Source organism: Megalops cyprinoides, chromosome 17, assembly GCF_013368585.1.
Source record: "Megalops cyprinoides isolate fMegCyp1 chromosome 17, fMegCyp1.pri, whole genome shotgun sequence".
Classification (NCBI taxonomy): Eukaryota; Metazoa; Chordata; class Actinopteri; order Elopiformes; family Megalopidae; genus Megalops; species Megalops cyprinoides.
Window position 1 is genome coordinate 2,769,433 of NC_050599.1, and position 23,646 is coordinate 2,793,078.

The 23,646-nt window shown below is 45.8% G+C and overlaps 2 protein-coding genes across 3 annotated transcripts in view; both read right to left on the reverse strand.

The window, feature by feature from the left end:
- Positions 1–538: 538 nt before the first annotated feature.
- Positions 539–6,051, reverse strand: LOC118792006 (cell cycle control protein 50A-like). Its single transcript, XM_036549684.1, has 7 exons — positions 5,587–6,051; positions 4,675–4,788; positions 3,876–3,983; positions 3,418–3,505; positions 3,175–3,321; positions 2,697–2,900; positions 539–1,865 (listed from the first exon to the last, which is right to left on the reverse strand). The coding sequence occupies exons 1-7, from the start codon at positions 5,833–5,835 to the stop codon at positions 1,672–1,674; spliced, it is 1,104 nt and encodes a 367-aa protein (XP_036405577.1). The 5' UTR covers positions 5,836–6,051; the 3' UTR covers positions 539–1,671.
- A 2,552-nt stretch (positions 6,052–8,603) lies between these two features.
- The window catches only part of LOC118792621 (filamin-A-interacting protein 1-like), a 30,313-nt gene continuing 15,270 nt past the window's right edge, over positions 8,604–23,646 (reverse strand). Inside the window, exons 2-7 of one of the 2 annotated variants that reach the window (XM_036550508.1) lie at positions 22,998–23,282; positions 21,030–21,203; positions 20,659–20,837; positions 10,787–13,571; positions 10,424–10,488; positions 9,446–9,575 (exon numbers count right to left, since the gene is read on the reverse strand). In XM_036550508.1, the coding sequence (XP_036406401.1) occupies positions 9,512–9,575; positions 10,424–10,488; positions 10,787–13,571; positions 20,659–20,837; positions 21,030–21,203; positions 22,998–23,276 (3,546 nt within the window). In that variant the 5' untranslated portion in view covers positions 23,277–23,282 and the 3' untranslated portion in view covers positions 9,446–9,511. Of the gene's footprint in view, positions 9,576–10,423; positions 10,489–10,786; positions 13,572–20,658; positions 20,838–21,029; positions 21,204–22,997; positions 23,283–23,646 lie in introns of both variants that reach the window. The other variant, XM_036550507.1, reaches the window with a different exon arrangement.

The following is a 23,646-nucleotide window of genomic DNA, read 5'->3' on the forward strand; positions in this document are numbered from 1 at the left end:
GTTACCGAGTTCAGTTCAGTTTGGTCAGTTTAATTCACAGTTGGCTTTGTCTTCTATGAACCAATCAACCCAAGGTGATATTAATCATAGCAATCACAGAATAACAGAACAGTAATCAATTTATAAAACCAATTCCAAAGTTGACTATCAGATATCTGATAGTCATATATATGATCTACAACCATAATGTCTGATCAACTACGTACGCGTAGCAAAATAGTGGGAATGAATTCTGACTGATGTTCTGAAAGCACAATACCTGTCTGTCAAAGTACACCATTTTAATATTGCTAACAGGAGATAACACGGACAAGCTTGTATGGGGACTGATGACACCTAAATGTAAGATAAATACATACCAATATAATTTGGTATAAATCACCACAAAATTTGTAAATGTAGCCTTGGATGACCACAAAGGCATTAACACCATCCCCACCCTCTCTCCACAACCCTGCAATTCTATAAATTGCTTGTATTTACAGTACGTTAAAGTACCTTCTCTGTTCAGCGGCTGTTATGGGTCATTTTCCATTGCTTGACATTTTCCCTGCAAACCAAGCAATACAATACAAGGAGCCTTAGCTACCTCAACATTAGCAGAACACAGGACTCAGGACAAAGTTAAGACTGAGTTAGAAGTCATTTACAGATTGTTTTATTCATCTGGTTATAAAAGTAAACTCTCCGAGATAAAATAGATGGTTTTACTATACAAAACAGGAGACCAAAAAAGCCAATAGACAAAAGAAACCTAGTAGATCAGATGTGGCAAGTATCAATTACACAATATTTGGTGATCTTGTAAAAAAACATTTTTGTAATTTCAAAAAGAGAAAGTAAAATCATTTCCAAATGAGACTTCCTAAAATAACTTTAAATTTATTGTTCCCTACAAAGCATTCCAATCAGCCCTTGAAGTTTTGGTGAATGTTCCTTCACAGCTATACATTTTCAGACTGTGTATGTAATCAACTGCCTAACGTCATTTTCCAAGACTTAATACACTCTGGAGCAATGCTGAACTGCACTTTGACTTGCATACATGTGGACGTTTAACACAGCTGCATTATATGAAATGCAAGTAGTCATGCCAGCATTTAGTGCCAGTCCACATCAAAACCCACAAGAACTGGCCTTGGAGGTAATAAAATGGAGCTTAAAAACAATAGATTCAGCCAGCAGGAAACAGTCTTAACATTCTGCACCTTTGCACAAAGTTTAGAATTTAAATATCAACATCCACATTAACATACTAAAGCTTTTGTTTCAATTCAATAGCAAGTCATAATTCAGCACCTACCACTCAGCTTAAAACTCTCATTTTATACACTAATTAACGATTTACAAAAAGTGATTTGGATTACAGAAAAAAAAACAACAGAAAATGTAACTGTGAACCTTAAATCATGTGTGATCACAAAAAAATAAATATCTGAAAAACTACCCAGGCTCATTTCAGAGGTTGAGCTGTTTGACAACACTGCACCCTCTCATAATTGCATAGTAGGATTCTCCCAAACATACTGCTACACTCCATCTCTGGGGACATAATCAGCAGGTGTTTCGAGTATGCACAGGGCATACGTGTAACATGACCGGCGCTTCCACGGTCAGCCTATCAGGGCCTTAGACATTGCACACGCAACGCCGGCCCTCTCGGCAGGTCTCTCAGCTTGGGATGTCGGCGCTGTTGCTGCGGTTTCCAAACTTGTGGTTGATGATGAGGAGGACCACGCCCAGGAAGAAGCAGACAGTGCCGACGGTGATGTAGGCGATGCCCAGGAAGGGGTTCTTGCCCCCCATCCAGGAGATGGTGCTGAGGATCACGCGCTTGCGGCCCTCAAAGCTACGCACAGGGTAGTCTGAGGTTACACCGTGAAGGAAAATGACGAGGGGTTTCAAACCTTAGTCCAGTCTGACACACGTACACATACACACACACACACACTCACTTCAAATAAACAACAACTGCGTTATACGCACATCATGCCGGCGCCACATTTTGGAAAGCAACGAGCATATTTGCCAGGTGGCTGATCAAGGGCTTCTAAAGGCACGCAAAAATAATGCTGCTTTGCTAACATCTACAACCCTTCTTTTCCAAGTATGACCAGCGCCAGCCTCCAGATCTTGTAAGCCTGAGGATAACTAATCTTTGCGTCATAGTGCTCTAGAGTATGAACTCAAAGACATTTTTTTCATGCAGGTGCAATTTCCCAAGACTGGAAGCAAAGCAGCCACGGGCAGTGGCATGCAAACGCTGGCATTCTGTGGAGATGCTCTGCGCTCACTCACGCTGCAGCAGCTGCCACACAGAGGCATTTCCTTAGCTGGCTGTGCCTGCAGGAATTACAGCCTCAGTGAAGCCTTTTCGCGGGGATGCCCAAACCTGGTAACAGAGAGCTTGTTTACATGTCCTACATGCTTTCAACTCACTTTAAATGACTAATAATCTCAGGACTGGAAGGAATGGCTACAATGGGTCCATTAAGGGAATAATATCATCAAGTAGTTAAGTACTCAGGTGGGGGGGGGGAAATCTACAGAATTAGAGCCCTGTAAAATCAGGATTGGGCATCCTGCCCATTTGGTATATGGAAATGTTCCAACCGTGCAGAACAGGACATCTGAATCAGAGACCTGTACGAGCGCTGCAAGGCCGGGCGTTCGCAGGCCGCTCCCTGAAAGGATACTGTAGGTGATGTTGAGAATGTAGTTGCCCTGGGGCAGGGTGGTGGTCACGCCGTTCTTGTGGATGATGCGGTACAGCTTGCGGAAGGTGGGCAGGGCCGCCGTGCGCATCCACACGATGAAGTCCTCGTTGATGAAGCCGTTGTTGTCGGGGTCTGTGTCCAGCTCGTACACGGGCTTGCGCCAGTTCACCGGCTTTGTCGTGTCTGGGAGAAGTGAAAGACAGACCGGAGGGGGTTAAATGCAACGTGAAAGCGGCTAGAACCTCTGTTCTAGCCGCTTCTGTTCTGGCTGTTCTAACAGCCAATGCTGTTACCAAGTGCTAAAGGCACTTTGGCCCCAGCTCAAGTCAGTAACAGTACTAGCTAACCAAGTGTCTGGGAGTGACGGCACCGCTGAAACCACTCTACTTCCTGCTACCCCACTGGCTTTACGCATGACTCACACAAGATACTAATTTCATCTCTGCTACATTTGCACCTCGGAAAGCGGCCTGGAGGTTGGAGTTGTTTCCCCCGGGGTTTCGGAACTTGACGTGTTTGTCCGTCCACCAGGCGATGCCTGTCTTCGTCAGAGAAATCGCAGCAAGGGAACCGTTGGAAAGGACATAATACAGTTCCAAAGTGTCTGGGAGAAGACAGAAACACACCGCAGTAAGCTTCTCTGTTGCACAACTGGAGCACAGGTGATTTTTTTGGATAGCTCGAGGGTAAAAGGCCTAACCATTGAACATGCTGTTGGCAATGGCCCCGCAGGGGGCAATGGGCATGTTTTCGTTCCTTTGGTAGGGCTCACATTCCTTGCTGGGATTCTGCAGGTGAAACGTTAAACGGCACAAGTCAGCAACACATCTGAAAATTTACTCCAAGCACACGAATATATGAGATTTAGCTTGTCTGGTGCTGCCTGTCCTGCCGTACAGGTTAATACACAACCTTTTTAAACAGGGACTGCAGGGAGGGTGAACACACTAAACTTATATGTACGTTTTGATGCAGTTCAACTAAAACACATGAAAAAAATATAAAAGCATGAGAGGAAAGTGTTTTGCATGAAAGGAAAGAAACTAATTCCATACATTAGCGAGAGGAAAGAGCCATATGATAGGAAAGACGCCGGTCACCCAACTGGCAAATGGTACGTGTTTTAAGACGACCTGGATTTATGTGACATTCACGTACTCTCAGTGAGGATATGTCTCCATTCAGCTGCCTGTCATCCCTGGACTTCACATAACGTCTGTGGTTCTGATAGAAGTTGGACAGCCCATAGTACATGTAAACCTCACTCTGGAAAGACAACATGGGAAAAAAAAACAAAAAAAAACAAGGCAAATGACAAAGGCACACTGACAAGGGCTGACAAAGACTCCTTTACCAATGTTACTGTAAGAGCTAATTTGCAAGTGCATCCCAGACATAAAATAATCTGAAGTGTGCATATACTCCATTGGCATCAGCTGCAGCCCGAGGGGTGTGCAAGCACCTCTCTTGTACCAGAATCACTTTGCTCCGTCTTACAATTATTAGCCACTGGGATGTGAGGGGATATGACTTAATACTCAAATCCTTACAAAATTTAGAGGAACACGAGCACTGCAAGCCTAACAGACGGATTAATTGCTGCTGGATTGCAAAACAAGAAGTGAACAAGGTAGAAGAGAGTTTCTGAAAACGTTTCAACAGAAATGGAATAAAAACTGATTCAGTAGGAAAGTTTTTGGTGAACTAAATCATGTTCTAAATTGTGTCACTGCCTTCGGCTTGCTGTATACCTCACACATTGCTAATGTTCTTCATTTACTTCAATTAAGCATAGACTTCAAAAGCATGTATAGTGAAAATTAACTTCAAACCAGACCAGTTCAACGACAGAGCATTTACGACTATTCATACATGGATAACAAATAGTTCAAACAAGTTGTTAAGGAGATACACATGAAACCACCATCAGAGCATGCCGTTCTTCTTCGGAGCTTACCTCGAAAGACTGATCCAGCGAGAAGGACACGGCACACGTACATGTGCTGTTCCAGCTGTAGCTTTGGGAGCAGTTGAAACAGGGACTCAACACATCATCCCCGGTGTAATCGATCTGCGATGAAAACACCACGGTTATTAATGAGGAAGCAAGAAAAGAAGAGAAACCAGTTTCAAAAATGCGTCCTCAAACAGACTTTGCTTTCAGTTGACAACTACTGCCTCATTGTGAAACGGTACACATACTGTACCCGTACTGTCGCTATCCTTACTGTATGCACTTTTGTACGTCGCTTTGGATAAAAGCGTCTGCTAAATAAATAAACGTAAATGTAAAAATGAAGGTGGCTACCAGTGAGCTCTTCACAAATAGAAATGTGCACAGTAACTGCTTAAAAAAGATGTGCCGTTTGAAAGCAGAAAATGAACACTTCGGCTATTCTCGACGTATGTCTGTTATCGGTGTCAGAAACACACTCTGGAACAGGAAATGTAACGCTGGCCAAATACACTTGTGTAGCCAACATTAGCAGGCTAGTTAACCACTTTCGTGTTACAAACTTATCATGGTAGCTGGACCCCGAATCAATTTCAACTGTATGTGATCTGTCAGAATGGTCCATTAATAATAAGTTTGTGAATACTAGCAGATTATTGATCCAATAAATGAGTGTTAACCACGTAACTGGCCAGCGAGGTACTTTAACAGCAGATTAATGCCCTAGGACTTTGAACATAAAAAGTAAAATAAGTTAACAAGCTAATAGACAAGTTAGATTATCGACTAACTGCTGTTAACTGGGGATTCCAGTTCACAACACCATGTACGTAGACATAAAGTTAGATGAGGAATGTAACGTTAATCAGCATTTTAGATTAGCTATCAAAGTTAGGCAGTTAGCTAGATAGCTACCTCGAACTCTTTGATGTTGTTTGATGTGACATAGAGGCCGATCCCGATGGGGATGAACAGACACCCGATGGCGAAGAAGGCTGGAAGCACGGTGCCCGCGGTAAGGACGGGCTGCCAGGCCGGTAATCGCTGCTGCTTGAACGCGGTGTTGTCCGGCTTCCTGCTCCGGACCTCCTCACCGCCGCCCGGTCCACCAGGGGCCCCGGAGCGGAGACCGTCTTCCTCCTTTCCGCTGTACCCTGACGCCATAACAGACGGGCGATCCTTGCTGAACCAGCTTACTGATCAACAAGATCCGAAACAGCTCAATTAATGGCACAGCCGAAGCTGTGAAGCATCCAATCTGGAATCTGACAGACCTTAAAGTTGCCTTTTTTCGCTATTGTCGTTCAAATGAATCTAAATACAGTGACATTTCTGCCGGAGTTGAGAGCCCATCGCATAACTTTGGCCGCTAGCTCTTACAGGCTAACCACATTAGCAAGGAAATTCTTGCTTTCAGGAAGCTGCTCAGGCAACAAATTGCGTCGTGCGCAATGACGTCATATCTCCTCGAGAAAGTGTAGAAATAGCTACATTACTACAAAGAATACAACGTGCAGTGTAATACCGTGCATCAAACGAAATTTACAGTATTGTTACAGTATTGTTTATGCACAAATTTTTTTGCAAAAAAAAGTGAATTTCGCTATTTTGGCATGAATTTATCAATTCTATACGACTTACCATGATACAATTTACTTACCATGATAGCCATCAGTTGCTTAAGTACTACCACACCTTAGTGCATTTACATTTACATTTACATTTATTCATTTGGCAGACGCTTTTATCCAAAGCGACTTACATAGGTTACAGTTGTTTTACAATGTTATCCATTTATACAGCTAGTAGTCAAGAGAGGTGACTAAGACTGTCGAATGTTTTACGAAAATGATGTTTTAGGTCGTGCCCAAAACCAATAAGTCCACAGACCATAAAACATGCATCTTATAATGCTACAGTGGTCCCGTTATAACTAATACAGTGGAGTCCTTGGTATACTCAAGATGTTGTGTATACTGAAGAAATTCTTTCATAATGTTCCTGTTATTTCTCTGGAAATATTGAGTGTCTGACTGGTTTCCTGACGCATGGTTGAAATGCATCAAACATGAAACATGTGAGTACATCTAATTGGTTTCTTTTGTTTATCTGTGTACTAATCTGGTTGTGCTCATCATAATGAGACTCGACCATTCATTAACGGCCGATTGCCAGCACTTGTTAATTTGTGTGCAGATCAGTGAATGCATGTGGTCAAGTTTAAAGGCATTCTTCAGCGATGTCGAAAATGAGACGGGTAAGAAAGGGACCAAACACACACACACACACACAGATCAGCCAGCATCCAGCTGTCCCCAATGATCTCATCACATGTGCCTCATTAATTCCAATACTGGAAGCCTCTAACACTGTCAAACATTGTCCCTCAAAGAGTCACTCCCGCCTCTAATTTCACATGTACATAGCTTAGGTTTGTCAGGGATTGGTTACTCAAAATTATTTTTATCATTTACCTGACCTCTGTTAAGCGCAGTACTCCCACCACAGGGTTCCCTTCAGTTGACTGTCTCCATTCGTTGGGATCATTGTGTCCTTTGCTTGTGGATATGGTGCGTTTTGTAGCATGTTCTATGTTGTTGCCATTTCAGATAAGTTTTTGCATATTCTTTACTAGTTATATATTTGGTAAGGTGCTGTAGATGAATAATGAAAATGAATAAAATGGATCAAATGATTTATTTGGATCAAATGCCAGTTTGTATCATGATAGGCAGGAATGAATGTGAAAATAATTGAGAACCTCCTACCAGAATGGGAGCGAACAGGAATGTATTAACATGGAATGTATCATAAGAGTTTGATTAGTTGCATGAATCTTTCTGCAGACGTAACAGACGGAAATGGTTTTTAACATCAACCTCTACAACCACAGATAGCGGGCATCCAAGACTTGTTTTGTGCAGTTTCATTCTGTCTGTGAAATGTGAATCACTTTGATCAACAATAACGTCTCCTGAGCAACCCTTGGGAACCAAATCAAACATGCAGAGTATGTAAATGAATGGGAGCACAGCTCAGATGGTGTGAATCTGTGAGTTTCAGTAGTCACTACATTGCTATCTCTGTTCTCCAGATGCTCCCTCGTTTGAAGTGTGATGCGTACTATAGACCCACCCTTCCTTCGATCCATTTGGGGCTCTAGGTCTGACGTACCTCACCTCCCTGATGACAAAAAGCTCAAATGCCTTTAATCAGTTCCTCTTATTATTTTTTTTTCCATAAACTAAATCTCTAAACCTAGCTCCCTCCCTCAGATGATTAAGAAAACATCTGTGTATCTGCTCACTTGGAAAATATTTTATTCTGTCATGCGGATGAGCTACAGTGATCTGACCATCACAAACAATGGCAGTTTGCTCATCAGAATGAGTGGTTTTTAATTGTTGAGGTAAAGAGGACTTTTGCAATCAAGATAACTGTGTGGAAATGACCACGCTGCAAGAATTTCCTGTGTTTGTCCTCAGCTTGTTTTCTCTTATCCGTCCTGCAAGAGATCTTGTGCTGATCAGATTTTTGAAACTGTTAACATATGTATGTTAATATATTTCTATCTCCATTTTTTCCACTCTTAGTTTTATTCAGGAATCCCATATTTGAGGACGGTTGTGTTAAGTGTGCTCTGCTCTTGAGAATAATATCACATTGTAATAATGGTTCTGGAATATGTGTGTTTGCAATGCACGGCAAACTGTCAGAGCACCAATGAGGATGTTCTGAGGTCCTTGGTGTACCTTCAATTCATTTCTGACAGAATGTATAAAGTCTACTGTAGGCTACAAGGCTTTTATGTATATTCTTGTTTGGCGTACTGAACATGCTGTAAACTGTCACACCTTACAGACCATCAACAGGAATAATAAAAAAAAAACACATCAGAAAATAAACAAACTTTATTCTGTGTTTGTGGAGGTTTGCTGATTCAGTACCATGAGGTGTACAGAATTACACTTTTGTAATACTTGGAGTGTCAAAGTGCTTCTTTGTGTCAGTACTGGGGATTGAGCAGTCCATTCTGTGTAACACGTATACTGGCTCGACCTGTACCAGATTGGCGGTTGCCAAATGCACATAATGGCAATGCAGTTCTGTGAGGTGGATGGGAACTAATCTGTCCGGCACGCCAGCACTAACTAAATGCAGTGGACCCTTTGCAGCTCTTGCCCTCCAGACTCTGTTGCCTCCAAACTGATTCCATTGTTCTGGAAACCTCCATCTGAAATACTGACGTCCTCAGTGTACTGAATCATGTGTAGTGTGATGCGGGAAAGAGGAAAAAAAACCCCAGTGTGAGACCATGACTAACACAAACAAGGGGGCAGTAACCATGTGGCTCAGCTGAAAATTCAAACAACGGCTTTCACTCAAACAGAAGCATGCTGAAAAATGAACACAAAGCCATAAAAACTGCATTCATACATATATAAAGAGCTCTTTTGAAAATATATTTATGTATAATATGATAATAATTACATATTTGAAAACAGTTAGTAGCGTCAGGGGCCTACTGCCTGGTGCTGTTCAATTTCCTGCCTCTAGGTAGCCGCGAGGAGAATGGGAAGGTCCTCTGCCAGATACGGCCTCTGTCGTTCTATTGCTCATGCAGGGCTGTGGAGTTAGGACGTGTTGGCTGCTGGCTGCCTGGGTGCAGGGGTGTTTCCGTGACAACCCCCCCACCCTCAGCCCTTCCCTCCCCCTAGAGGGGTGGAGCTGCTGATCGCAGACTTCTTCAGCTCGATTTTCATAGACTGGCTCTCGGCCCGCGACTCTAGCCTCGTTGCCGTGGAGATGCCCAGAGCTCCCATGACCGCCTTCCCGGTCTTCATACCTTTTGACATAGGGATGCGTGTGGGCGTTGTCCGAGATGACTGCACGTCCTGGCCGGGCTGGGAGGGGAGGCACACAGGGGACACAGGTTTAAAAAGAGCCAGAGACAATTCCAGACACAACTGCTCATGCTGATGAAGAACATATTGCTTCGTACGAAACCTAAGCCAAGAGCATGGAGCACAGTGGAGATCACACCCAGGGTGGCTATCTCCAATTCCACAGAGATGCAGACTTGTCTTTTATAGGCCTTTCCAAATCACAGGTTACTCTACCTTGAGCACATAAACAGTTGGAATGCTTGGAATAACAGACAGCGGGGTTGGTTATCCGGTATTTTGATCAAGATGAAAATCACATAATTGTAATTGTTGTACATTTCAATTCATTCACGGCTGTATGTTCATTCCGAAATTTCAATAACCTCTGGATTAAAGGAGTCTCTGGAAATATATTTATAAATATAATATGTGCATATAACAGATATATGTATAACTATGTTTGTTTTTGTCCCCTCTTATGAAATCATAAAATATGCTGTACAATGCAAGGAGAGTTAGAACCATAAATTGCATGGTTCTGCATGTCAAGCAACGTGATCGTCTCCACCAATAACAAACCCCAGGGAGGGGATGTTTTGGTATGTGTGATATTCATTAGCAGGTTTGGTGGTATGCAGGTTAACCCACATCTAGTCAGACACCCAACCCCTTTCAATACTGCTTCTACAGACCCATTTTAAAAGGGTTAAAGGGAAGATTGTGTCAGTTGACTACTGATGGGTGGTTGGTTGGTGTCAGCATACCTTAATACAAGGCTAGGGTAGCCTGTCTCAGGCTAGGTATGCATGTCAGTTCATTCCATGGTTAGTACAGGCCATTAAAGAGGGACGGCATTCAGTCTGTACCTGGAAAGTGAGCTATCTAGGGAGCAGACACCCCCTGATATCATTTTGAAACATTTCAGAAGCAACTGAAATATAGAAGATTTACAGTTATTATTGTATTATTTTCTAGAACAGAGTCACTGGTGCACAAAGACCACAGTTGAAAGTGATAAAGAATACATGTAGACTTTTAATTACTGGTAAATAAAAATATTATGTCTACCATGAAAAATACTTTCAGTATATTACATTATATTATATTATTTGAACAGGAATCATATCTCTATCTTTCATAAAGTCCATATTTGAGTGGAAGGTCTCAGTCTTTGATTGGCTTCTCTTACATAGCTAAAGCCTTTGCAGATATGTGCTGTAATTACTCACCACAGACTGAGTGGGTCTGGAAGGAGCGGAGGTGATGGGCGTGATGGTGATGCTGCTCGTCACCTTGCCGGGTGTGGTCTTGCCGGGTGTGGTGGAATGGCGAGGGGAGCGGAGCACAGTGCCGGTGGAGGTCTCCTTGCTCTCCGTGGTCACGGCGATGGGCCTCACCATAATAGAGGGGCTGCTGCCGCTATCAGCGGACCGCCTGACCTGAGGCCCCAGGTGGATGTGGATCTTGTTATCCTCAGTGGTGGTGATAATGTTGGCATTGGAGTTGTATTTTCTGGGCGTGGGCACCGTCTGCTTCTCCGGGGTGACCCTGAACACTGCCCGGCCCATGGTCATCTCCTTAGGCTCCAGTGAGCCGGTCACGCTGGATGCCGGGGCAGTGTTGACCGTTATGATGGAGACGGGTGACACAGGCCTCTCGGAGAGGGACGTGCTGCTCCTTTCCGGCGACTTGGCCCTGGAGATGGTGGTGATGGTGACGGGGGACTTGGCCCGCTCCGGTCCCGCAGTGCCCTCTCCGGCCGTGCTCTTTGGCGGAACGGTGGTGGGTTTGGGAATGATGGTGATCCTCGGCTTCTGCAGGCCCAGATTGGGAATGATGGCGGTGCTAGAGAAGAAGTCCTCCGCCCGGGGGCTGCTTATCTCCAGGGTGGCGGTGCTGTTCTCGTGGTCGGGGGTCACCCGAATATGCAGGGGCTGCCCTTGCTTTTGCGACACAGTCAGCTCGGTGGGTGAGCGTGGGGTGTCGCCGCTCACCAGGGTCGTCTTCTCTGGGCCATTTTGGGTTACTGTTTCCTTCTTCCTCATCCAGGGGATCCAGGATTTCCTCATAGTCAGCTCGTTGGTGGCGGGAGGGTAGCGGTCGAGGATCGCCGGCTTCTTTAGGCCTTTCTGCCGCAGGTTGCTCATAATGTGATTCTCCTCCAGGACTGACTTCCTGATGAACACAGCGGGTGTGTCCTCTTCAATAATCTCGCTGGCCACCGCGTCTGTCTGTACGCCGGTGGACGTCAGGGGGATGTCCACGATCCTTCTGCCGTTCATGCTGGGCCGCAGGGCACGGCTGTAGCGCTTGGCCACCTCCAGCTCTTTGGTGAGGTTCAGCACCTCCTGGCTCATGGTTTTCTTCTTGTTCTCCTCCTCGATGAACCTCTGCTGCAGCACTGAGTAGTCCACCTGCAGCTGGGAGAGCTGGTCCTCCTTGTTCATCAGCTCGTGGATCTTTTCCTTGAGGGCCTGAACATCGGCCTGCAGGTCGCGGGTTTTGGCCTCCTCCAGCTTGCACCTCTGCCTCAGCTCGGCCTCCTGGCTCACCGCCTCTCCTTTTTCGATGGCCTTGTTTCGCGCAATCTGACTCCTCATCTCCTCCAGCTGCAGAGAAAGGGCGTTGGCCTTTTCCTGCTCGGTCCTAAACTTCTTCTCCAGCAGGTCGTACTCGTCCTCCGTCTTCATCAGATCTCCTTCCACTACTTCCAGCTGCTGGAGGCGACTCCTCAGCCTGTCGATTTCCTTCGTCAGCTCCTGAACCTTGCTGTCCTCTTCTGAAAGCCTTCCCAGCTCTCTCTTGTTCTTGGCGTTTTCCCGCTCAGCCGCCTCCAGTCTCTCCATTCTCGTCTTCATCAGGCTGACCTCTGACCTCAGGTCCCTACACTTTTCCTCCTCACTTGCCAGTTTAGTCTTCAGTTTGTCTTTCTCTTTTGTGAGGGTGGTCACTTTGCCCTCCATCTCTGATTTCAGTTTGAGAAGCTTCTTGCTCTCCTCAATCAGCTTCTCAGTGACCTCCATGACTTTTCCCTGCTCGGTCTTAAACATCGTGTTCAAGTCGTCACTCTTCTTTTCCTCCTGCTTGATCCTCTCGGCCATGTTCTTCCTTTCATCCACCAGTATCACTGTGAATGACTTCAGCTTTGTCAGGTCATCCTTTAGGCTCATCTCAACTTTTTCGAGTCTTGACTCTGAAGACTCAAGGTCTTTCACTCGACTCTTAACCATCTCCAGCTCACTGGTAAGGTCCTTCGTCAGACCCTTCTCACTGTCTAAGCTGGCGTGGAGCTGCACGCACTCGGCTTTGCTCATGTTGAAAGCCCCCTCCAGCTTCTCCAGGTCCACCATCCTCCTCTGAAGCTTCTCCACCTCCAGCTTCAGCTCTTTGCTGTGGTTCTCCTCGTTCTGCAGCTTCTTCCTCAGCTCCTTGCACTGGGACTCCGTCTTGGTGATCTCCTCGTCTTTGCCCTCCATCTCTAAGACTCTCTTGCGCAGAGTCTCCAGCTCAGCCATCAGGCTGGAGTTGCTGCACTCCCCATTGCTGATCTTGTCCCTCAGCTCCTGCAGCTCCTCCTCGGACCGCTGTAGGTTCTGGTTGCTCTCCTCCAGCTCCTCAATTCTGCGCGTCAGGCTGGCCAGCTTCAGCCGTAGCTGCCGGCCCTGGGACTCCTGCTGGGCCAGCTTGGCGGTCATCTCCTCATGGTCCCTGGTGAACCTGGTGGCCTTCTGCTCCAGCTCCACCTCCAGCTTCAGGATCTTCTTCTCGTCCTCCTTGGCCTTGCCGCCGGCTGCCGCCAGGCCTCGCTCCTTCTCCTGCAGCTTCTGGCTGAAGTCCTGGACCTTCTGGCTCTCCTGGTGGATCTGCTCGATGTGGAGCTGCCGTTCCTCCACCAGCATCAGGGCGAAGGACTTGAGCTTGACCAGCTCCTGTCTCACTTTCTCCAGCCGTTTGCTGTGCTCCTTGTCCTTCTTAGCCTGGAACGCTTTCTCCTGCTCCAGCAGCCTCTTTAATCTGGCAGGGAAAGGAGAATGACGAGTCGAGTTAGGTTACATTGCACTACATTACATTAAATTCATAAAGGAGATAATCCTACCCTTAGTGACTTCCAACACAAAAGAAGAGAAGTGTATCCATTCAAGCTGAATGAGTAACAGTGTCAGACCAGGCTAACAACATTCCCAGACCAGTAAGTGTGAGCACAACACCATTCAAACCCTACCACAAGTTGTGCACCTGACACAAGGCTCCCAGGCTACAGTTGGAGATGACTTTGTTAGCACAATATTCAGACACATTATATATCTAATAACATAATCTGAAACAAAATTAAAAGATGATAAGCATAAAGAATGTGTTTGATGTTAGAGAAAGAACATGTCACAAAAATGTCTTGTGCTACACCATTCCGTTGCATTTTGTTTACAACAAACCCTTAAACAGAAACTCTAATGTATTTTTTTAAAAATGTTTTTCACATTTTTTCAGATATGAATATCTGTAGAATGTTTATGTGTTGTATGGCTATCTGCCCTGTGATTGTGTAAAGGTATGCCTGCATGTTTAAGTAGTAGATGCAAGGGAGTTCAATGGCTGAAAGCCTCTTGCTTTAGTCTTGCTTCCTGTTTCTTCTTGTGTATATGAGAAAGCTGATTGTCACTGCTCCCTGGATATGCTCAGGGAGCATATTTGCCTATTTCTTTCCATAACACTGCTTGATCATTGCCCATACAATCTAGATATGTGTAAAATATGTCCTGTCAGCCTTGGTCATAAGCTATGGCCTCTCTGGCAGCACCATGCATTTTCACAGATGTCAGTTCTTTTTGAGAATATTTGCTCATTTATTTCACATTCAGTATATCCATCGAGCATGGGATTTGGAAGTGTACAAACTGCTTGGCTCCAGGTCCCTGGCCAAGTCATTACATCAGTATCCACTCATTCAGCTAATATTTCCCACATTTCTTGAACATTGTCTCTAGATGTATTCTTGATCACAGCTCAGATTCACTAGCCATTTGACTTGAAACACAACAAAATATTTTTCTTGTGAACAATGCAGAAGCATATATTATGAACGTAGCATGAATAGGAGTTATGTTTCCTCTGTAGGTCGATAAAGAGATTTTTTTCCAAAGCTAACTTTACTCAGAGAGTACAGGGTCAAATATCAAATGTAAACCACCATCACTCCTGTTACAGTAGCATGACTGGATTAAGATGCACACATATTGTGAGAATGTTACATGATCAAATTATTTTATACATACAGAGCTATTATTTATTATTTGTTATTGGATTCAAATTAAATACATTATTTGGTTGTGGATGAGGAGACATTTGCCAAGACAGCAAGTGTTTTTTTTCTTTGAGCAGTCATCCACATTAACAGCTATTATTTCTGTGATGTGTTATTGACAGAAAAAGCATTTGAAGCCTGTTTTTAATATGATCTGTAGAACACATTTAGTTGAATAATGTCTTCAAATTATATACACTCTTTGGTCTCACTGTTTTTAAAAGTTCTCAGATGTGCAGGGTGTCTGCCAGCATCATTACTTCTTGCACTACATGTCTTTAAAGTTGCCAGAGGAATCTAGCCAGACGCAAAATCAGGGCCTTAACCCTGGAGCCCCGGGGGTGTCAGTGACCCGGGAAATTTGGAGATGGTGCAAGGAAGCAGAATGAATGAAAGAGGAATGATTAGAGGAGGAACAAAGGAGAGGTCAGATCGGAGGTTGGACCCTTGTGTGATTTTCTCAGACTGAGGTAACCGTGCCTCTTGCGCTGGAACGAGCACGCCGCTCGAGCAGCAGAAACAGACTCCCACTGACTTTCCCTCCCTCTCTGCCTTTGGAATCGTGACCAAAAGAAAAACGCATACACACGCAAAATGAGTGAGGGAGCAAACCCTTTCCAGCAGTCTTCCTCTGCCTTGCCAGTGTCTGTGTCACTGTCCATAAAGAGTCTGCAACAAGCTCCCAGCATACAAAGAACCCAATATCCTCTCGAGTTTACCTAATCCAAGTAACAAGCTTTGTTTTTTTGCTCCTTTTATATTACAAGAGTTTGGCTATGCTGCAAATTGAGACAGAGACGCATACATATGTATGCTACTAGCAGCTGGACCACGTTCTCCCTAAAGGCCAAATAACTTTTTAACCATCATGCAAACTTACCCACTAGTCCGGATGCACTGCAGGTATGTCCATGCCTAAGTGTGTTTTGTGCAGTGCAGGAGCTGTGCTGTGGAGGCTTCAGCAGGGTCGCGGAGGGCCCCCACTCCACGGGGAATTAGCCATCACATTCCAACCGTGTCATCAGGACAATGAAAGGTGAACATTGTGGAAAACAGCTCTGGACCACCGGCTGATGATGTCATCCCCCTCCCATATATGGTCATGGGGTTGTTCAGCTCAAGTTTGTACACTGAGGAGGAGGGACTTCAAGCAGCGCCAGGCCTCACTTGCTATCTCTCCACTCTTTTTTTTTTCACTGACAGGCTGAGGGGAACTTCTCTGAAGGAAACCCTGAACTTAAAACAGCCTGTCCTTGAGACCAGCTGTAGGAGCAGATGCTATTTATCAGGATAATGTCCAGGCTGCTGATAGCTAATGCACATTCACTCCAGGTTCAGGCCATATATTGCATGCTCTATCACAGACCTAAGTTGAACACAGGGTAACTTTACTATATGACCCTCAATATTTATATACTTCCCCTATATGATTTTCTATACCATGTCCTATACTGTACTGTTCCCCTAGTCTTTACAGCAAGCAAGGATGGGAACCTGTAATATAATTCTCACCTCATAAGAAAGGCTGTTTCGAATGGAGAGAGCCAGCTCTCAGCAGAGCATGACCTTTGTACAACCTGGATCTCTGGATCATAGGGGGAAAAAAGTACAGGCTTCCAGCGGCAGACTGTGTACACGAGGGATATCAGATTCCCATTTAACGTTAATGTAACATTCTCACAGTGTTGCTAAAATGACAGGACAAGTGCAATGCATCTTTCAGGCTCCCAGCACTGACTACCCTCTTTAAAGCCCATTGTAACTCCAGGATGGTGTGTATGTAAAACTGGTTTATAACTGAAAATGGCAGCCTGTGTTTTTTAATAGAAATCTCTGCTTTTCTTTGTCAGGTAAGGCTTGTGTCCTCATTTAGACCGTAGTTAGCCACCCCATTGACAGACTAACCGTGAAATAAAGCCTTGTGAACAGATACCCCTCAGTTCATGTCTCAGTAGACACCGTGTCTTCTTCTTACTTCATTCCAGAAGAAGGCATGTTACCAGGAAAGGAGTCAGGGACAGGAGATGGAAAGATGGCTTCCGATCACAACCGCTGACAAAAAAAAAAAAAAATGCGAAAACAGGAGCCTTATTGTCTGGGTGTTCCTCTGCGATCACCAGGCCAACCCCCCCATTCAGAAGGTGATCAGGGTTGTTGATGACATCACCAGCAGTGAAGCGCTGGGTGATTGCACTGGGGAGGAATGCGTAATCACAGTGTGCTGAAAGCCCCGATCACACACCCGCCCAGTGCAGGGCGAGGGCGGGCGAGGCCGGGTGAGGTGGGCCACTCTAGAGGTCTGTGCACCACAGAGCGAGGGCACACTCCTACCTGCCCAATAACCAAGCCTGATTTCCTTAATACAGTTGTATAAAGGGTTGATGAAAAATGTCTTGCTACAGACGTGCTACAGACGGAAATGCACTTTGTGAGTGTTTAAAATACATTTAACATCCAGAGTTGAATCGCTATTGGATAACTTAGGCAGTATAGTTAAATCAATCTTCATGCCTCTCAGGTTTACCATCCTGACATTAGGGTTTTTTTTAATTATTAAACCATCAGCCTTTTGTCAATGTTGATTAACAAATTCTGTGTTCACAAAGGTGAGTGCAACGTTGTTCAGCAAAGTCTCTGCAAGACACCAGCTTGCAGTATTTTCCTGTTAATGGAATGCTTACTAAACCTGAATTGTTGGGGCATAAACTGAATTCACATTTGTTGTTCAACTTATTGTCCTTTCTCAGCGTTTACCCAGAATGCCTTGCTCAAGAGCTAATTAGACACGGGCTGTCATCCCCTCTGCAGGTTCAACAGCCTGTGAAACCTCACTGAGCATTGCGCTGGCATGTGGATCAGAACTTTGCAAGGCCATTGTTCTAAATGACGATTAGGTAAGGGTCCCCCCCCCCACTCCCCCAAAGCAAACAATGATTCCCCCAGCCACCTGTCCTCTGTGCAGCAGTAAAAAGAGGTGAGGGGATGGGGTAGGAGGGCTAGCTCTCAGGGTCGTCTGCAGCGCAGCGTTTGAAGTTTTATGGCACGTGAAGTGCAGCTGTGTTTGCACCCTGCCGTGGCGGTAACCATGCGGGCAGCGTGGTCCTGGGGACAGCACCGGCACACCGTCTCTCAGCACCGGCAAACGGAGCGTGTCCGCAGCCGAAGAGCTACTGAGGGGATGCCCAGAGAGTGTAAAGCGTGCTGTTAGCGTGACCGACAACCGTTTAACTACAACAGAAGCCAACCAGAGTTCATGTGAGCGCTGCCCTGTTTCCTGACCGATGTGATCATAAAAACATACATGCATGCAGACAGACATGCAGGCAAGTACCCTCACATACACAGAAGATCAAATGCATTGGTCTTTGAATGTACAGGTTATTATTACTTACTGTGTTCTGTATGCTTTGGTAAAATTGACCAAAACACACAAATACTTTAAGTTCAAAACCTGAGGCTGTCAAATTGATTTCTTCAGCCCATGGTCTGCCAAACTGGTCAATGTATAAGAATAATCTAATTCTTTTAAGTTCTTTAATTATATATCAATATTAGACATTGATTATTAAATTAGAGTCCAGAGATGTGACAAGTCAGCTGTTATAGAACACATTTTTTTCAGTGCATGGCAGAGGAATTGACCAGGATACTAAGGTATTGTTTTCTTGGCCTGTTTTCAATATTCTACACATTCTGTGCATGGCTGACATAAACGGTAGAACAGACTCTTGTTTAAATTGGCAGGAGGCCACAACAGCACCCTTTAAACCTGTTAAATGAGCGTGCCCTGTGCTGTCATAACACTCCAAAATATTTGTGTTATAGGTGAGGGGTAAGGCCTCTGCCTTGTGAAGCATTTACACCCGACAGGGATTTATCTTTGCGTGGCAGTGTGTATATCGTACCTACATCTGGATGGTCAATGCTTCTCTATGTCTTTTCGGAGGTGGGCTCTGATAGCCATCACCTGCTGTCAGGGCCTTATCTGACACAACTGGGTGATGTCAGCCCTCTTTGCCGCCCAGTGCTGTCCTGGCCTGTTGGTCTCCCTGATGCACAGCGAGCAGGATCTCTGGGTTGTTTAATGGTCCCTCACAGGGATGACGAATTGTTATGAAGTCAGTGCTCCAGCACAAAAGCAGAATTGACCGTTAGAAGACCACATAGTTTTACAGAGTGAAGGCGTGCTTATGGTTGACTGTTAAAGTGCAGCATAGTGGCAGCAGTGTATTGTAGTGGTAAGGTGGTAAGGTTGCTGGTTAGATTCTCTGCTGGGGCACTGTTGTTGCATGCTTGGGCAATGTACTAAACCCACAATCATCTCAGTAAATATCCATCTATATAAATAGGTAACATGTAAAAAACTGTTACCTATGTAAATTTCTATGGATAAGAGCATCCACTAAATGACAACAATGTAATGGAATGTAATATCCTAAAGGATATTTAGAGTTTGTGGCAGTTAAGCTTACCAACCCAACCTCTCTTTAAAGTACTGTTTCAAAAGCATCCCCCAGGACAGTTTGCAGTAGGATTTGACTTATTTATGACAGGATCATATGGTGAACTAGCCTTTCCTGTAGGAGATTAGCGTAAGGGTTGCTGACTTCAGCTTTTCCTGTGTACCTCACACCTCTAACACTTTTACTGTTTATACAGCTGTTGCCTATATTAACAGCCTCTTTCATAATTGGACATTTAGTGAAGTAATTCAGGTTAGGTCAGTTAATGAAGGGATATAAACCTATGACCAGTAACAGCACTGTGAACAGTGGTTGCCGTATTGGAAGTGCGGTACCCAGTGTGTTGTGTTCTATTCCCTGACTCTATTCATCACTCCATTTGATGTGTAATTAACCCTGCTCTCCCGAGCCCCGCAGGGCCCCCGAGGGTCCAGCTAAGCCCTTTGAGGGTTTCTCTCGCTCGGCGTCTCGCACATTGCGTCAGTCCCCTTTGAAGCTCCCCCCAGAGCCCTTTCTCATGTGCCCCCCCCCCCCCCCCCGCGTGGGTCCCTCAGAACCACAGCCGCAGAGACGGCCCCCGCGGCACGAGCCCACTGCGAGTTTATACGAGATCACGCTGGCCCCGTCCTCTCCAATGCTTCCTAAGTCACCTTGTAATGTCAGGGAGCTTTAGGGGCTTTATATGAGTGAGAGTTTCCCAAGAGGAAGTGAAAAATAAGCAATGCCTGGTCATATGATGGCACTTTGGTGAATACCAGCAAGATTGCCATCAGCTCCAAGCTGTGATTATGACCTGCGCTCTCCACTGCTCTGTCACCCTGAGCTGTACGCAGTGAGGAGGTTTGACCTCCCCTCCTCTCTTCTCCCCTGCTCTCTGTACCCCCCTCTGCTCCTCTCTTCTCACCTCTCTCTCTCCTCCTTCCCTCCCCTCTGTGTCTCCCTTGAGTAGGACATAATGAGACAGTTCCACCCTCCTCTCCCTCTCCTGCTCCTGAATCTCCACCATGTGTGGGTGTGGCCAGATGATTCTCCACCCCTGTGTGTGGGTGTGGCCAGATGATTCTCCACCCCCAGTGTGGGTGTGGCCAGATGATCCTCCACCCCCCTGTGTGGTGTGGCCAGATGATCCTCCACCCCCCTGTGTGGTGTGGCCAGATGCTTCCCCACTCCCTGACGTTACCTACCCCCTGTTTGGGTGTGGCCAAATGCTTCACTGCCCCGTGTGGGTGGGGCAAGATGCTTCCTCACCCACTGTGTGGGTGTGACCAGATGCCTCCACACCCTCCATTATGGGTGTGGTCAGACACTTCCCCACCGCCATGTCCCCGTCACTCACCTCTCCCTCTCCTGCTCCAGCAGGTCGGTGAAGTCGTCGCTCTTGTTCATGTACTCCACGTGCTTGCGCTTCTCGCTGTCGAGTTCGTGCACCGTGCCGCGGTGACTCTTCTCCGCCAGCAGCAGCTGCTCCAGCATGCGGCGGTACGCCTCGCGGTGCTTCTCCTCCAGCCGGTCCAGCTGAGGCCGGAGCGAGAGAGAGAGGGGGAGGGAGAGAGAGAGAGAGATGCCTCAGAACCAAGCCTCTGAAACCGTCTGTCACTGACCATCACAGAGCGGCGTGACAGCTAACATCAACTGACCCTGTTCCGGGACCTGCCCTCGGTTGGGCTGGGTCAAAGGTGTAGAGCTGTAAGCGCACGGATGTCTCACCTCTGCCATGGGCGTCTGGTACACGTCGTCCATGCTGGCCTTGGACTTGCTGAGGAGGCTGTCCCGGTGCAGGGCCTGCAGAGCTTTGAACGGGACAGCTGATCCGTAGTGGGCCTCCAGAACCTCGGGCCGGGCCTGCCCAGACTCCAGAATGTGGATGACATCCTCCCGTGCCTATGGAGATGAGGAACAGCCATGATTTAGCCTTCATTTAGCCTTGGTTTAATGCCTTATCCTTGATGTTCAGGCCAAACATTGAAATTTTATACAATTACAGCATCAACAAATGTACTGGTTTATGCTTTCCCTCTGAAACAAACTAAAAAAAAACCAATCAGGAAAGATATTTATTTCAGCTCTGTTTTATGTGGTGGATTGAATCTGCTCATTCAGTCGACGGAACGTCTTGTCGGCTATGACAAATTGTACCACTAGATGGGGCCATACCCCTCACAAAGACCGTCCCTCAGAAAACGCAGTCTGCACTCCTCAATTCCTGCTTGATTGCAAGGAATGGAAAACATCAGTAAAAATGACACTCCGAGAAACAGTGGTCTTTGGCACACTGTGCATCTCACGAAGAACCATTGTAATTAGCATTCTATTTCTGACGAGGTAAAATGAATATTATGTTACTGTACCAAAGGCTAACGCTGCCACTCAGTGGAGGGAATATTTACTGCTACCACAGACTAATTAGACTTAGAGCAGCAGTATTGTAGGCTCTAATAAGTCTAAGAGTCAATGATGTTGGAGATGTTGAACAATCAGGTTTTATGTGAGGTGAACAGCCTTTGTACGAAATGGGCATATTTCAGCCTCTGTTGATACATACATAGGTAGAGAGAGCAGGAAAGAGCAACAGAGACAAAATTAGACAGAGATAGAAAGAGCAACAAAGAGAAAGAGAATGAGGGAGAAACAGTGTGAGAATGAGGATTATAGATGGCAGCAGTATTCATCTCTGGAGAGCGATTTATGAGAAAGGGAAACTCCATTAGAAAACGATTAGCAGGCTTAGCGCTCGGTGCACATTGCATCCTGTTTCCGCGCAGACCCCAGCTCAGGAAGCAGCACACAGCCTGTGTGGGAAGGTGCGGCCGCTAACCGCTGCTGGGAAAGGAACGGGCGCTAACGAGTACTGGGAAAAGAGCAGGGGGCTAACAGCTGCTGGGAAAACAAGCTAACAAGTACTGGGGCAGTAAGAGTGGCTAATGGCTGTATGGGAAGGAGCCGGTGCTAACGCTTACTGGTAAAGGAGCAGCGGCTAACGGTTATTGAGAAAATAACAGGGGCTAGCGAGTACTGGGGGTGGTGCACAGGCTAACGGCTGATGGGGGTGAGGCAGGGGCTAGTGGTTACTGGGAAAGTCACAACGGCTAACGGTTGCATCGGGAGGGACAGTGGCTAAAGGCCACTGGGAAAGGAATAGAGGCTAACAGCTACTGGGGAAGGAGCCGTGGCTAATGGTTGTGTGCGGAAGAACAGTGGCTAACGGCCTCCTGGAATGAAGCAGGGGCTAATGGATGCTGGGGATGGAGCAGGGGCTAATGGCCACTGGGAAGGTGAGGAAAGGACCCACCAGGGCCTACAAGCCTTCCAGAGCATGCTGGAATGGTATGTCAGCTAGGGAACTGACTAAGCAAAGCAAAGAACATTTTTGCAGGTACTCTGGACAGGACTAAAACTAGTGTGCACCTTTAACCTTTAGCAGTCAGGACAGGCCATGGAGTATTACTTTGTGGATGGCCACCAATAGCAGCATTTTTAACCAATTAATGCATTGATAATTAATGCATTGATAATTACTGCATTGAATTAATGCATTGATAATTACTATTGATTCATTATTCATTTGTACTTTCTCTTAGCTGCTAAAGCAAGGACTAAATTATTGGATACTTTATGGGTAAACCGAGAAAACCCTAACAAACTTTGATGTAATAAAATCTATTTTTAAACTCGTACCTGAACCTCTCCCTCCATAACTCCCAGAAGGTGGAGAAGGTCCTCTTTGGAAAGATCCATCAATCCCATTTTTTGGCTGCTTTTCCCTGAGTTTTTCTGGGGGTTTTCCAATGTCCCACACACCACATTCTCCCCATCTTTCTCCTGTTGAGGTTTCATCTTCCTCTTCTTAGAACCTTGGATGTTCCCTTCCTCTTCCTCGTTGATGCCATTGGTTGGCTGAGGGACTCCGAGCTGCCCATTGGCCGAGCTCTGCACCATGCCATTTCTGGACCTCATCCTCACCTAAAATAGGGGCACCAGAATGTGAACTTTCACACAGACATTATTTTTGAGACAAACAATAAAAGAAGTATTTATACCAGGCACTGATAGCATTGAATACCGGGGTGTGTTTAACAATGATAATGACTGGAGTTCAGGCAGAGGACAATGGCTGTTTTGGCAAACTGAGGGGAAACACTCCTAATTTCTCCTCAAAACCGGAGTCCTACCCTGAGTCAATCTCATTAGGTATGACTGCAAAACAACCAAATCACTTGATAGAATTGAATAACAGTAGGTGTCCCGGGACGACATGAGATGGCTAATCTTCAGCAACGGCTGTTTAATCGCACCAGGCAACGAGCGTCCGGATGAAGCAGGATAT

Bases quoted from the DNA above. Each gene is read 5' to 3' on its own strand.
- LOC118792006 (XM_036549684.1), bottom strand. From the start codon at position 5,835: ATGGCGTCAGGGTACAGCGGAAAGGAGGAAGACGGTCTCCGCTCCGGG. The intron at 4,789-5,586 runs GTAGCTATCTAG...TTTTCATCGCAG, and splicing joins ACAACATCAAAGAGTTCGAG to ATCGATTACACCGGGGATGA. The intron at 3,322-3,417 runs GTTAGGCCTTTT...GTCTTCTCCCAG, and splicing joins TGCCAACAGCATGTTCAATG to ACACTTTGGAACTGTATTAT.